Source organism: Colius striatus, chromosome 5, assembly GCF_028858725.1.
Source record: "Colius striatus isolate bColStr4 chromosome 5, bColStr4.1.hap1, whole genome shotgun sequence".
Taxonomy (NCBI): domain Eukaryota; kingdom Metazoa; phylum Chordata; class Aves; order Coliiformes; family Coliidae; genus Colius; species Colius striatus.
Genome location: NC_084763.1, coordinates 48932336 through 48946660, shown reverse-complemented (window position 1 = coordinate 48946660; position 14325 = coordinate 48932336). Strand labels below are relative to the sequence as shown.

Genomic DNA, 14325 nt, shown 5'->3' with positions numbered 1-14325 from the left:
GTTAAACATCCAATCAGTCATAGAATGGTAGGGGTTGGAAGGGACCTTTAGAGATCATCTAGTCCAACCCCCATTGCTTAAGAGCCTCTAGTGAACAACAGAACTAACATAGCAAGTTACTCAAATATTTTCTTGAAAGATACAACTTATCAAGGTTTTATCACAGTTCATTCCTGTTTTCTACTTGTGTTTTAAATGTCACAAACATTTTTAGTAAAGAAGAATATGAAGATAATTAAGTAAAACACACGAAAACAAAAAGATAACCTGCACTAAGCAGCAGAGATACATGATGGCCCTTCAGACACCCCATAAAAAAAGGATTTGATATACATTTAATCGTACCACTACCATTTCATGTAACAGCCTCATTACTGACTCCCAAATGCAACTACTGATGCTTCCAGTTCCCAAAAACTGGGACAAGTTTCCTGAAGAAAAAATAAAAATTCCCAAGAGTCTCAGCCACTGAAAATTCAGCTTCAAAGATCCCAAACAGAAAGGCAATTTGGGAAGGCAACAATGTGAGAAAAAGTAATTTAAAGAGAGGAATCATATTTGAATAGAATCTGTAAAAGTACGTGCTGGGACCTTGAAATACTTCAGTAAGGTAATTCCATCAGGAAGTTTCCAACCCTTACCATTTTAAAGCCTTGTAATACCAATGCATTTAGACTTGGTTATGGATCTAAGGAGATAACTCTGAATTAATGCCAACACTGGAAACTCCAGAAAGTTTATCTTAATCCTGGATGTTCTTCTCAGATGTCACAGACTTTGCTGCATGTACTGTAAGTTATCATGAGCAGACATCCTGGACAGATAAGATATGCATCCTCATGGTATGCACATGTGCAGTAAATCCACTGCCTTCAGGACATCCAAGACTCATTAAGCAGTCACATATACACTGCACAGTTCATACATAGTAGGTTTGATGCTTTTCAAAATTCTTTGACCTACAGCAGGTTCATTGAGTAATAACCATGCAGGGCAAAAACCTTTGATCTTTTTATTGCTATCTACAGCATCAAACCTCAAGTCTGTTATGCATGTACTTTTCTTTTAGGAGACAAAGTCTGCTCTTATTTTTACAGATTATGCTTGCCATATACTGACACTGAAGAGTTCTTGCAAATCAACAGTTATTCAGCTTGCCACAATGTTTGAGAGAAAGTAGTTTCCATTCTCTGTCACGTTTGGCTTATATTCTCTCTTTTTATTTCAAAATCTCCTTAAGTGATATGCATAAACTATTTAAGAAAGTCTTCACTTAGCAGACTGCTGGCTATGCTACTTTACACTCCGAGCTACTCACTTGCCAATCAATGATAGGAAATCAGGTGAGGTCAGGAAAAGACGAAAGTTTTGCTGTGGACATGCCACCTCTACGGAGCACAGAAATGGCAACCAAAGCACCACAAAAGAAAGACTATTTTGAAGTTAGGAAGATAAACTTGTAGAAATAAAGCATAACACTAACTTTAAAAAGAAGCATATGATTCTCAAATACATTGACATGCCTACTGCAAAATTAAGCAGTAAAATCTCTTCTCTTTACAGAAAAACTTACCACATGTTTTTTCATTATTCAACAAGAAAGTATCATTCTAGAAGCCAAGACCTTCATGAATATCAACCACAAAATGCTCTTTGAAATAAGGTCCACTTAGACCAATATTCTTATGCAGTTAACACAACATCAAGCATTGATGTAACTGTTTGAGAAGAGATTTTTATAAAAATACATCTTCCAGCTGGCGTAATTTTATCATAAATAGTCTTCCAGGCAAGCTACTTTCGGTATCAACCTTCAGTATCTTTTTTTTTACTTTCCCCCAAGTTTACATTAGACAGTTTAATGCAGAAATATTCATTGCAGTGCCCCTGGTAAGCAAAGGATGCTCAACTCTGTTTTTCCCTCTCACCCAACACAGCTGCTGTAGTTAAGCAGATTAGTCAGTGTCTAAATATAGAGATGGGCTTGATGCAGAAGAGCTGTCTGATGATCCTTCAGGCTTGGTTAGGATTTTGCTTTTAGACTGAGAAAGCTAATTGGAAGAACTGGTGGAAGACTATTTAGCATCTTGGATCAGGAAAAAACAACCAGTCAACTCACGGACTAGAGGCCCTACTGACCCCACCCAGTGTATGCAGGTGTCATCAGGGACTAAAACTATTTTTCCATTTATACGTGTCAAAAAGTTTCAACAATTTCCTTTGCACACAGAGATCACTACAGTAAGTCATATCTTTGCCACCCTGACACTGAAGGACTCGAATACTCTCTGGTTGTCTGGCTACCAAAAGGCCAGATGGAAACTTCATATGCATCTTTCAGGGACATTCCACTTCTATTCCACATCTGCTTCCAAATTATTTCTGTCTCTGATTCAAAGGACTCATTTTGATCTGCCAGTTGTGACCCAAGGAAAAGCCCTCATGCCTATGCAAACCCATGACACCTTGCATCTAAGAAGAGAAACGTTCAGTCAAGGGAGGCACTTTCCTTCTTAGGATGGCCTTTGGTTTTAGACAACAATCTTTCTACAAGCTGGCCTACAGGCCCTTCTCTGGAAGGCAACAATTTTTCTACTTTCTTTAACATTTTCATTATGAATAAAGGAAATTAAGTAAAACATTAGATTTAATATCTGAACGAGAAGAAGCTCATTTTTAACTGCTGTGTTCTCACCGTTTAAAACAGGCATGGAGTTGAGGCAACAAGTAGACCCTTTTAAATAATTAAGCACAAGGTTAAATCAAATGCAATTCAATCCACTTACTTTAAAAGTCTCTGTTAAAAGATTAATGGTTACCATGCTAATACCAGCAAGTATCATATCACTCAGAAACTTGCAGGCCATCCTAAGCTTTCACCCCTTCTTAATAACCTTAGGATTGTATAGGACTGAACAGTAATACACCAATCAAAATATCAATAATGAATCAAAGTCTCTGATACAGTCATGCTGGGAAGTGTCCTCTGGAGGAAAGTCTTCCCTGGGGCTTTGGTTCATCCATGCTTCCCCTTCCTTCCTTAAGTCTGGTCAACTACAGTCTTTTCTGCCTTCTTTTTGTACCTCCTTCAGTTTGTTCTCGATGTAGAGAACGTAACATTGCTGAACTCAAAACACTGTAGAAGGCATTAGAAGAAATTTATTTTTCCCCTCCTAATCTGGTCTATTTTGAATACTAAAATAAACCATCCAAATGCCAGAAACCACTGTGTAATACTGTTAATTTTTTAAAAGAATCCTTGTAGGACCACCTCACTTGTGTAAGTAACGTATTTCATTTGTGCATGACTGGAGAAGTAACAGAAAATAACACAAAAAAAGGGATCATCTTGTTTTGAAAGGAAAAGCAGAACACAGATGAAAAAGATTCATGAAACATTTTATGCAATGCACGTTATGCTGCTGAGTCTTCTGCTGACTTTGAAAGGAAGAATATTTGTTTTATGGGGAAACAAAAAAAATGCACAACTTTCTAACAGACAGTACAAGATTTATTTCTGTCACTCATAGTTAATAATTTGTTTTGCCAAATCTCCATACACACTAAATACCTGTGGATACTGTCTTTCCAGCACGAGTTTCTTGGTTTTGCTGACACAGCATACTTTGTTGGACACAATGTTTCTCTGCAGGATTAGCATGCAAAAAAACACCACCTGCAAAAGTGCTTCAGTCAGTTATAAATAGACCCCAGGACAAAAAAAAAGCCCCAAAACACAACATGCCCCAAACAACTCCCAAAAGTAACAAAACACAGAAAAATGCAATGCAAAATATAATGTAAAACATTATCTTCTAGTTAAGGCATTAAGAAAGCTACTGCTTCATTTTTCTCTCCTCAAAAAATCTTTGAAGATGTAATACCTTGCACACCACATGCAAAGTGATAGCTTTGTAATTGAATAAACCTGGCTAACGTGGTAAATAGATGTGAGGCCTTAGCTTCAGTGTCATGGCAGTAGGTCAACAGTTACAAAACAGAAAGCTCGGAAAAATAAAGGTTCAGTAGCTGCAGAGAGGCTTTTAAATACAGTGCCTAAATTCCATGTAGATTGGCACTTTCTGTACAAGTTGGCTTCCTCTGTCACACACCTCTGAGTAAGGTCCTTAAGAAAAGCCCCAAAACAGGAGTGCCTAACTCTACACATTGTAACAATCGATTTGCAGTTGTTTCTATCTTTGCCTAATAATATCAAGTATTGGAGTGGAATGTTCTGTTCTAGATATTCCCCTCAGATAATTGATTTCACCAGAAGTGCCAGCCATCCCTAGGTATGTCTCCTTTGTAAAAAAAAAGATAATTTCTTAAAAGAAGAATCTCGTAACACATCTCTGCATTAGACAAAGATCTTGATTTTGTCTGTGAAAAGTTGTCCAAATTTGGCAAAGTCGTAAGCTCTTGGCATGTGTTCAGCAGATACTTTAAGCAGCTAAATTTTCCAATTATTAAATTCTATTGAATATGCTCCTGCTTCATGCTGGACTGGATTTTTCCTAAAACTATAGCTTTAGGGCCAAACATCCAAGTTGGAACAAGGGAATGACCTCCCTTTATCTCTTAACTGCTGAGCAGACAGTGTGGAAGAGAAACTAGGATATATGCTGCGCAAGCAGGAAAAGGACAAGAGAACTAAAAATGAAACTTGGGAAGTGTCTAGGTCAAAGGTTAAGCTGTGACATGGGAATTAAATGCAGACTTAAGATGGGTAAGGAACTTTACTGTTAGGTGTGGTTTGGAAAGGAGAAGCATTTAAGTCACAGTGATAACTTTGTATCTTGCATTTCTTGCCTTTTAGTGCTTGATTTTTTACAGAGTAATAAATCATGTCTACACAGTAGTCCTTTTTGTGCAATTTAAAATAGATTAAAAAAATAATCAATAATAAAGTATTCTCATGCAAGATAGGAAAGTCACAGAACACCATTCACACAAGCACTACAGTACAGAATGTACAAATTCGCCTAAAAAATGTGTTCTGATATACCACAGGAGGTACGAGATCACAACAGTTCGTTAAAATTCTAAAAGGGAATAATAGACTTCTTTAAAGCCATATATAATGAATTCCTACTTGAGCATCAATGTGATGTGCTAGTGGTGCACTAAGCTTTTTTATCAAATGGAAAGGTCTTCTTTGCTTTAAAGTCTGTACAAGTTTATTATCTTAAGGGATTAGGCTTATAGTGCATTTCAAGAAATGCTGTGAGCAGTGGGATGCTTCCTGGATTCCCTAAATAGTCTCCAAAAGACTCTTCTTAGCAGAAGAGAGCATTACCACAACAAAGTTACTCAATATGTTTTTTTGACATTAACTGGACTTCATTAAAGCAGATGTTCAGCCTTAAAATTTCTAGCTACATTCCTCAGTGTGGGAATAAGCTGAAACTATTTTTGTCATAAACAGTTATTTTGGAGAGATAATTCATAGAGTAATCCAAGATCATGAGTACATAGTTCATATTTAGGGAAGATCTTTGGTTTCCTGTCTAGTTCAGTCTTATTTCTTTTTTTTCCACAAAAATCCTTACTGCACTACCAACCATAATGCTGATTTATGCCAAAGTTTACACCGTTCCAGTTTTCAGAAAATTAGAATCTAACATAACTTATGCAAAAAAAAAAAAAATCCAAAACAAAAAAACAGACAAACAAAAAAACCCCCACAAAAACAAACAAACAAAAAACCCACGGCAAAGACAATATTCACCATCTCCACTTTTCAATTTCCAGAATTGTTTTCCTCTGTTGTTGGCCCATCCGCAGAAACAGTCAAGGTCAGGCTGGATGGGGCTCTGAGCAACATTATCTAGTTGAAGATATCCCTGCTCTTTACATGGAGATGTTGGACCAGATGACCTTTACAGGTCCCTCCGACCCAACCATCCCATGATTCTATTTAAGGTTTCTTTCTGCAATTAAGGCTTCTGCCAGTACAACCTCACTAGCATCTTGTCTCCAGTACCTCTGTCCTCAGAAAAAAAGTGTAAAAAAAACCACTCCCACAAAACCAGATCTATGAAACAAAAGTTAACACATCAATAAATCAATGCATATAGATCATAGAATTAACAGAGAATTGTAGGGGTTAGAAGGGATCTTTAAAGATTATCTATTCCAAATCCCCTGCAGAAGCAGGTCCACCAAGATCAAGTCACACAGGAAGGCATCCAGGTGGGTCTTGAAGACCTCCTGAGAAGGAGACTCCACACTCCACCTGGGCAGCCTGTGCCAGGGCTCCCTCACCTGAACAGTAAAAGTTTTTCCTTATGTTTAATGGAACTTTTTGTGTTCCAGCTTCCTCCCATTACCCCTTGTCCTGTCACTGGACATAATAGAAAAAAGTGATGCCCCAACTTCTATCATCACTAGCAACAAGAATCTAAGACATCATTTGGGATTTCTCATAGATTTAGATTTCATATATTTCATTACTATCTAACACAACTACCTTTTAAAGCATGTATAAAATCCTGTTTCTATAGGTGATAACAAGTGGCCAAAAGCTTTGAGTTGTAATATCAAATGTATTAGCTACATGGGAATAAGTCAGTATTCAAAAGCAATATCTTATATGAAATGCGGGCAATGTACAGCTTCACATAACCCCTTCTAAAAAAAGCCAGCCATTTCTGGGCTACTGTATAAAGTCAGTCACAGAAGTCTTTCCTTAAAGTCAGAGCACACATACATTTTTGCTATGAGTTTAAAATCCACTTATTAGCAGATCCACATGTTCTCTTAACACTTCTCATGCAGTGTTTGTGAATTTTAAAAACCTCTCATTTTTTGAAGGCACAGTCTTTTAAGGTAGAAGCAGATCAAAATATTTTCATACCAAGAAATGAAAACCGCCACAAAAAGAGCTAGACATAAAGCACCTGTAATTACAAGCAACTTTTTCCACATTTACAGATGAAGAAATCCCACAGAGACTTTTCTCATTATGGCAATAAGAGAATTTAGGAATAAGGTTTATGCAGATAAATCTATAGGCTCAAGATGGTGCCTGGCCTCTGCAACCACAAAAGTCACTTTTCAAGATGAAAACATTGGTTCTTTTCTGTTTAAGCATGGAACTTCTGTCTGAATACGACTGTTAGATACATCATCAAATCCTTTGTCTCAGTTTCCAGATGCCTCTACTAGTTTCTGCAAACAATCGTGTCAAAGTTCACAAGCACATTATCCAGAAACCTGCTGCTCCAACAGGACTCAGTTGAGTAGAATGGAAATTATGTTGGTATCACTGCAAATCCAGTGTTTTACTTTAGTTAGTTTTGCCCAGTCACTCTGTTCAATAGAGGATACCATCCCCAGACATGTGCAGCACAAGGCTTCAGTGACATAGCCACTTGGGGGAACTAATTGTTCAGAAAACAGCTGAAGGGAGATGATAAAAGCATTGGTCATAAGCTCATAAACTTTCTATAGCATTGTAAATATAAATTAGGTGCTTTAGAAGGTGCAGATAAACAGAAGATTCAAAAGAAAACATTGCAACTGGAATTTTAAAAATTATTTTCTGGGAGAATTACCAGTTGAAATTTTTTTAGTAAGCTTCCAGAAAGATATGGACCTAAATCAAACTTAATTCACTGTAAAGTCAATGTCAATGTGAAGTGTTTTTAAAAACACCTATCAAAAATCACATCAACCTGGACAAAATCTTGATATGCCTAATGTAAGTGGTAATTAATAGACTTATTTTTTCCATAAGTTCAGGAAACAATAACGATCATGTCTGCTGCAAAAGTTAAGGCATAATTCTTCAGAACCTACGCAGCACAAAAAGGTGAAGCAGAACCATTTTTTTTAATAAATCATGAAATATTTTCTGACTAGACTCTTGCTCTCTTTTAAAATCAACTAAAAATAGAAACTATCTTAATCTTACTGAAGTTTAACCTGCCTCCTTTCCACGGGACAGAAAACACATACGTCTGATTGCAGTAAGTAGGACTTTTACTCACAATTTTTTTTTTCCCCAATACTTATGTGCAAATAAAGAGCACAACAGAAGAGGAAAATTGTTATTCCTTTTATATAGCATCACTTTTTTTTTTTTTTTGTGAAAATCTGAGCCCTTCTTTCTGAAGAGAATCTGTATGTAAGAGAAAGTAAACAATGAATTCACCACTTGGGCTCAACAAAGCATACATTTTACTTGCGGCACTATAAGTATTTGTACAGTGACTTCTGCAGTATAAACCTTCAAAAGTGCTCCCTCGTTAAAGATGAAGAGAAAAATCAGACGAGTAAGTCTCAACCTAGCCTATTTTGAGTCTTCCAAAAAGAACTATAGGTGCAGTTTATCATTCCCCAAAGAAAGGGCCAGAATATATTGTTAAACTTAGATGACAAGAGAGTATTTTCTAAATTGCTCATTTCTTTTGAAAAAAATATTTCAGTCATCTAACTTTTGAATGGGGAATCTCTATCCAGGGTTTTTGTTTGCTCTAGCTGTCTCCCCTTTTCTTTCTTCACGACCCAAATTTCTTCAGAAAAGGACTCTATAACTCTGGCTGAGGTATGCAAAACGTTGCCAACTGTAGTCAATTCCACTAAAGATTAAAACAAAAATAAAGATTAGAGGACCTCCACAGTACTTCAAACAGACCTGCACCTTTTTTTTTTCAAAGACAAGCAGAGCCCTGTACAGTGTAGGAAAACTAAAGCATCTTGAGAAAGACTATGGTCCTGGCCAGGATGACTGTAGTTTTCAGAACATATGAAATTATCACCTGCTGCTGAACCTGAATACAGTTAGACCTCCCTGGCAGTAGGAAGTAGCAGAAAACAATTTAAATTACAGTATCTGAATGTATTTCCTCCCCCTGTGCATAATTACAATGACTTGCAATGTTTATTGGCATTGCTAGGCTTGCCCACGCTAGCCACTGCATTATTTAAATGCAGCACCAGTTCTCAAAAGAAGAGACTGGATGTGCTGTAAGGGAACCGATTGAATTCACTGCTGATAAGTGGCAATGTATTAGCAAACCCTTGCAATGGGTGCCCACACAGGAGGGCATTAAAGCGGGAATGCAGCCGAGAGGAACGCAGGCCAAAGCTGACAGTCCCGACTCAGCACCCTCACGCGGCCCCGGCAGCGCGGGCGGCCAGCAGGGGGCGCCGCGCCCCGCCCCGCGCCGGGCAGGGCCGGGCAGGGCCGGGCCGGGCCGCGCCTCGCCGCCGGCTGGGCCGCATCGGCTGCCCCCGTCCCAGCTCACTGTGCCAGCTCGGCTCAGAGCAGCCACTCCCATCCGTAATCCCACAGCAATTTTCTAACACCTGAAAGGCTTAACTAATAATTTTGTAATGCTAAATATGGCTTCTGTTGAAACCTCCCAAAGTCATGAAACCTATAGCCTCTGAACAACTGCACGATGAGCCACGCTGTTACTTCAACACAGCCTCCCTTTGCAAACTTTCCAGTCAACGCGAGGTTTTGTGTAGCTTGAGGACGTCTTGAAGCAACGCCTTCCTGTTAAAAGGAATTACTTCTACCAAACTATGCCGTAACTGCAGTACTGGTTTTGTGTGAAAGACTCCTTAAAACATACGTTCACTGACTTTGTGTTAATCTAGTTAATGTAAAAGATAACACATCCATATTACTGAAACCATCAGTATTTATAACAGATGTTCTCCTTTTGGTCAACATGTGAAAACAAACCCCTGATACCAACATATTTTCCCATCCATAGCCATACCCTGGAATCCTTGTCAAACTTTGTTGCTTTCATCATTGCTCAGCTTCATCACACAAACCATCTGCATAAATAAAGATGTAAGCATCTGCTGTATGGCACATGGTCTCAAGGGCAGATGTTTTTATCCTTGCATTCATGTCACTGGCTTGGATACATTATTTGAACAGATGTACACAATCTGAAAGTGTCGTGTCCCACAGTGAAATGTCTCCAACTGCTCTCTATCAAAGTACATAAATGCTATTTGCACCTGCATTTATGTTAATGATACAAAGGCAGCAGGGGTTCCAGCAAAGTGAGAGTTGATGCTAAGAAACACATTTACATGGCTAATTGAAGTTTGAGAACTCCCAGCACCAAATGATCCTACTAGCATGGATACAAAATGTTCTGAACTATACAATGACTTTTCAAAAAACTATGTCATTAAGAAAAAAATAGATTAAATGTACTCAAGGAGCAAAACTATCATTTCAGTCTGGGATATATTTTTCCATTGTATGTTTAAAAAGGCCAAAAACAGTATTAAATAATTTCCTAGATAAACCAGGACAGCCTTATATTTTGCATAATAATTGTACAAGATACACAATTCTTTCAAGTAAGAGCCACCTAAAAAAAACATTTTATAAATCTGACAATACCAAATGTATTACAGTTCTCTAAGGCACACTGGGATTTTAAGTCATTAAGAAGTAGTATTAAAAAAAACTAGCACTTTCTCAACAGCAAATATTAACATGAGGGTGAATGACAGGATATGGTACTTCAGTGATAATTTCATAACTCAGAAAAAAACTCAAATCTTGGAAGTGAAATATTTATCATTGTTTGGAAAAGTGCATCTGTTTGAACATGGAGTTACTACTGCTTACTATACAAATGATAATCACCTTTCTTATAAAGTAATATAAATTGAGAATAATGCAGATGCCTCCAAGGAGTATGTATTAAATTACAGAACTCCCGCTATTATATGACAAACTGTTGCAGTGAAGGGTTTATGTTGTCACTCAAAGAACTTGCAATAATCATTACTTCTCATACTAACTGAAAAATAACAAGCACTTTTGAAGTATAGAAAGAGTGACAAAAACACTATACTTAATGTAACTGATGGATAGGTAGGTTCTACTTTCGATATCATTTATTTTCAAACCTTTTATTTGTAAGAAATGTATCAATGTTATAGTAGTACAGAAATCATTATAAATTGCTAATAGGCTCAACATTTTCAAAGCACCCTAACACACTTGATAAACAAAAGTGATGCTTGGAAAAAAGGACAAAAAGAGTAACAATAAGAGAATAAAATAATATCCACATGAATCATCACTTCCAAAGTTTACAACATGGCTGTAACAATTCACTCAGGTATCAAGTTGATAACAGAATACTGAATAGACTGTGTTTTTTCTTTAGAGAAAAAAAGGCTTAAAAAAAAAGTCTCAAAGCCAATGATTCATCAGTTTCAAGTTTGCAAACACTTTCACAGTGTATATTCTCCTCCTGTTATTCAGAAATGGCTTTGACATAAAGATAACACATTCAATTTGTCTACAACAGTGGTCAAATTCCTATTAAAGTAAAAATTAAACTAAGGCTTTTAAGTATTACGTAAGGACATACAGTCCACTGCAGGGCAGATAGCTTTACAGAACAGCAAGTACTATCACCTTTGAAAGAATAGTCCCATTAGACACAGAACTCATCAACTAAGATCAATTTGCATGACATTCTTGTGGAATAGCTTCCTTAGAATTATTACAGTATCATAAAAATACTCAGTCTTCACAAAACAGGTAAAGTATAAACTCACACGACAGTAAAAGCTCAAGGCTTCAAGTTAAGTAATATATAGTGCTTTTCTTAATTAACATAAGTACTAACAATGGAAACTCAACTGACAATCTCTGTGGTTCTGAAAGGTCCATTAGAGCTTAAGTCACATCCATCAAACATTCACTCACACTTAAAAAAGTATCATTAAAAATGACATTTATGTTAAATATCATATTTAAACATTAGCATCGTGACACAGATCAAAAGGGATGGGAAATTAAAGTTATGGCTGCACACTTAAAGGCTTGGGAATACACAGTGGCTGCTCAAATAACCATAGTAATAATGGAGGGAAAAACTCAAGATGCTATCTGCCAAAAACTAAATCAACAGAAGAATCAACTTTTGAAGAGATAAAACATAGAAGAAATATAGTTAAAGTAAAAAATGTTAGTAAGCATGGGAATGCTTGAGAAAAGGCATTAAAAAAGGCACTTAAAATCTAAAAATCTGCTTCATGTTTAGAAAATAATTATCTTATTTGTGCTATAGTCTTGTAGCAGAACTTGCAAATCAATTTGACCCCCAATTATACAACAGCCAAACATGACAATGATTTTCAAATATATGAGGATAAAAAAATATAATGAAACCTGAGCAGTTATTTCTGCTGAATCAAACATGAAACAGATTTACACATTTCAGCTATAGCTGGTAACAGTATTCAGCTTTGGCTTTAAAAAAATAAATAAACAAAATGAACAATAATCCTCCCCCCGCCAACATCTTCAGGAATAATAGTAGACACAAGATATACAGTAACTTATGAATGATGATAATATTCTTCCACATTTTGAATCACAACCATCTAATTTCTTAAAAAGAAACCAACATAGAAAGTATACTATACCTGTAGAAAATGCTAAAGGATTCTGCATTATGCCCTTTAATAGTTACGACAATATTCCTGGAAAGAAGAAATACAGATACTTAGAAAATCTGATATTTTTTCATTGGTAAAAAAAAAACCAAAACAAAACAGGAAAATGGCCATAGTTTTCTGAAATTACATTTCAGAATGGATCCCAGTATGCCCACATCTCATGCAAAACATTACCAGAGATTTAAACCAAGTGTTTCTCTGGATCACACATACCCATACATGCACTCTTCATATTTCAACTCCAGGTAAAATTAACTTGAGCTTCTTGTAATTGAAAACCTTCAGGACATGTAATGAATGCCAAAATGAAGAAATTATTCCATTCTAAAGAACTCATAGACAATGCAAGGTTGAGCAATCATTTCCCTTCAAATATTTGACTGCATGGTTCCCATGCAACTGACTGACATGCAAAATCTTCCATGGATGCAGATACTGGCTTGCACTTGGGAGGCACACATTAAACTGTCACCTCTCCTGAATTTGACGTTGGTACTCAAAATTGATGCATAATATTTGCCATAGAATAGCATTACATCAATGGGTCACTCTGTAACTCAAGATTTGGCTATTTCTTTCTACTGCTGTCAAGCGTGTTTCTTAAACTTTGGTCAAGTGTGATGCAACAGTCAAGTAAGAAAGATATAGGAAAATATAAAGACATTATAAAATCCTGTTATTATCCACTTAGATTTTCTTTCATTGTAAGAAAGCTTCATGCAGCTTTGGGAACAGCTGTATAATCGTTTGGTTCAGCTGAACACATTTTGTGCTAAAATGTTCTATAAAGTTACATAGGGTATAAAACTGTTGTGGTCCTGATGCAGGTGAAGGCTTTGAGAACGTAATAGACAAGTTCGTCGACAACACAGATGAAACTCCAGCTACTGGGGGTTTACTTGGATCTAGGCTTTCCTACTAGTACATATCTATAGAGCAGAGCCAGCCGTACAGATCTGAAGTTTGATTACTTTCCTGGACAATTTAACAGCCAGTAGAAATTGACATAAAGAACAATTCAGACATGCACTCAGGAGTCCTCTTCTATGCAAATCAAGTACCAAAAGATTGGGTTTGGGTAAATACAAAAAATAGTTAGGACAAATTCACCAAACATAAAAAAGAGGTCTATGTTTCCATGTGTTTCTTTACTGTCATGCAATTGACCTTCAAAAAGCAGCGGAGAGGTTCCCGTAAGGAGAGGATTCTGTGGGCAGAAGAACCAACAAGGGCAAAACAAACTTCATTTCCAGGAAGCTCAATGCTAAAGCATTAAAAAAAAAAACCACATGAGTGTGTCTGCTGTGAGGAGACCTCTCACACAGCAAACAGGGGAAGCTCTTTGGTACCTCCATCTTCTGTGCTGGGCCATATGTAATAAGAAGCTGCTGTGTGTCAAGCAGTACCTCCTGGCACAGATCTGCAAAGGCTGTCAGCAGACCCTAGCTGCCTCCAGCAGTCTCTGTCCGTGGTACCACGGCAGCCAACCTCAGCTCCCTCAGGCCCAGCACACAAACACATGGCATCTCACCTACATGTATAGCTTCACATCATGGTAACATATAGACAACTCTCTCAACCCACAACAATGAAACAGACCTCACTGATGTAATTTTGGAAGGGCAAAACACTTATAGGAACCAGCATGGATATTCAACTTGTCACCCACACTGTAACATCTTTTAGGACCATATTGCTCAACAAGATCTGTTTACAGAAAGAAAGTTAGGACTTCCAGCACTTGAAAACATACTGAAGTAGTTACAGCAACACATAGTCTTGTAAAAAAACAATGTAAGAAATTATATTCAAGTAAAGGTTCAGAAAATTGTTATTTCTGAAGTCACATTTGTATAGGTTTTCATG

At 37.0% G+C, this 14325-nt stretch overlaps 1 protein-coding gene across 5 annotated transcripts in view; it reads right to left on the bottom strand.

Annotated features, from left to right (window-relative positions):
• The window catches only part of ZNF438 (zinc finger protein 438), a 58948-nt gene that overhangs the window by 10790 nt on the left and 33833 nt on the right, over window positions 1-14325 (bottom strand). For 3 of the 5 annotated variants that reach the window (XM_061996403.1, XM_061996401.1, XM_061996402.1), the window contains 2 exons: window positions 12427-12483; window positions 3572-3676 (listed from right to left, as the gene is read on the bottom strand). In XM_061996403.1, coding sequence (XP_061852387.1) covers window positions 3572-3676; window positions 12427-12454 — 133 coding nt within the window. In that variant the 5' untranslated portion in view covers window positions 12455-12483. The remainder of the gene's footprint in view (window positions 1-3571; window positions 3677-12426; window positions 12484-14325) is intronic. The other 2 variants (XM_061996405.1, XM_061996404.1) reach the window with 2 other exon arrangements.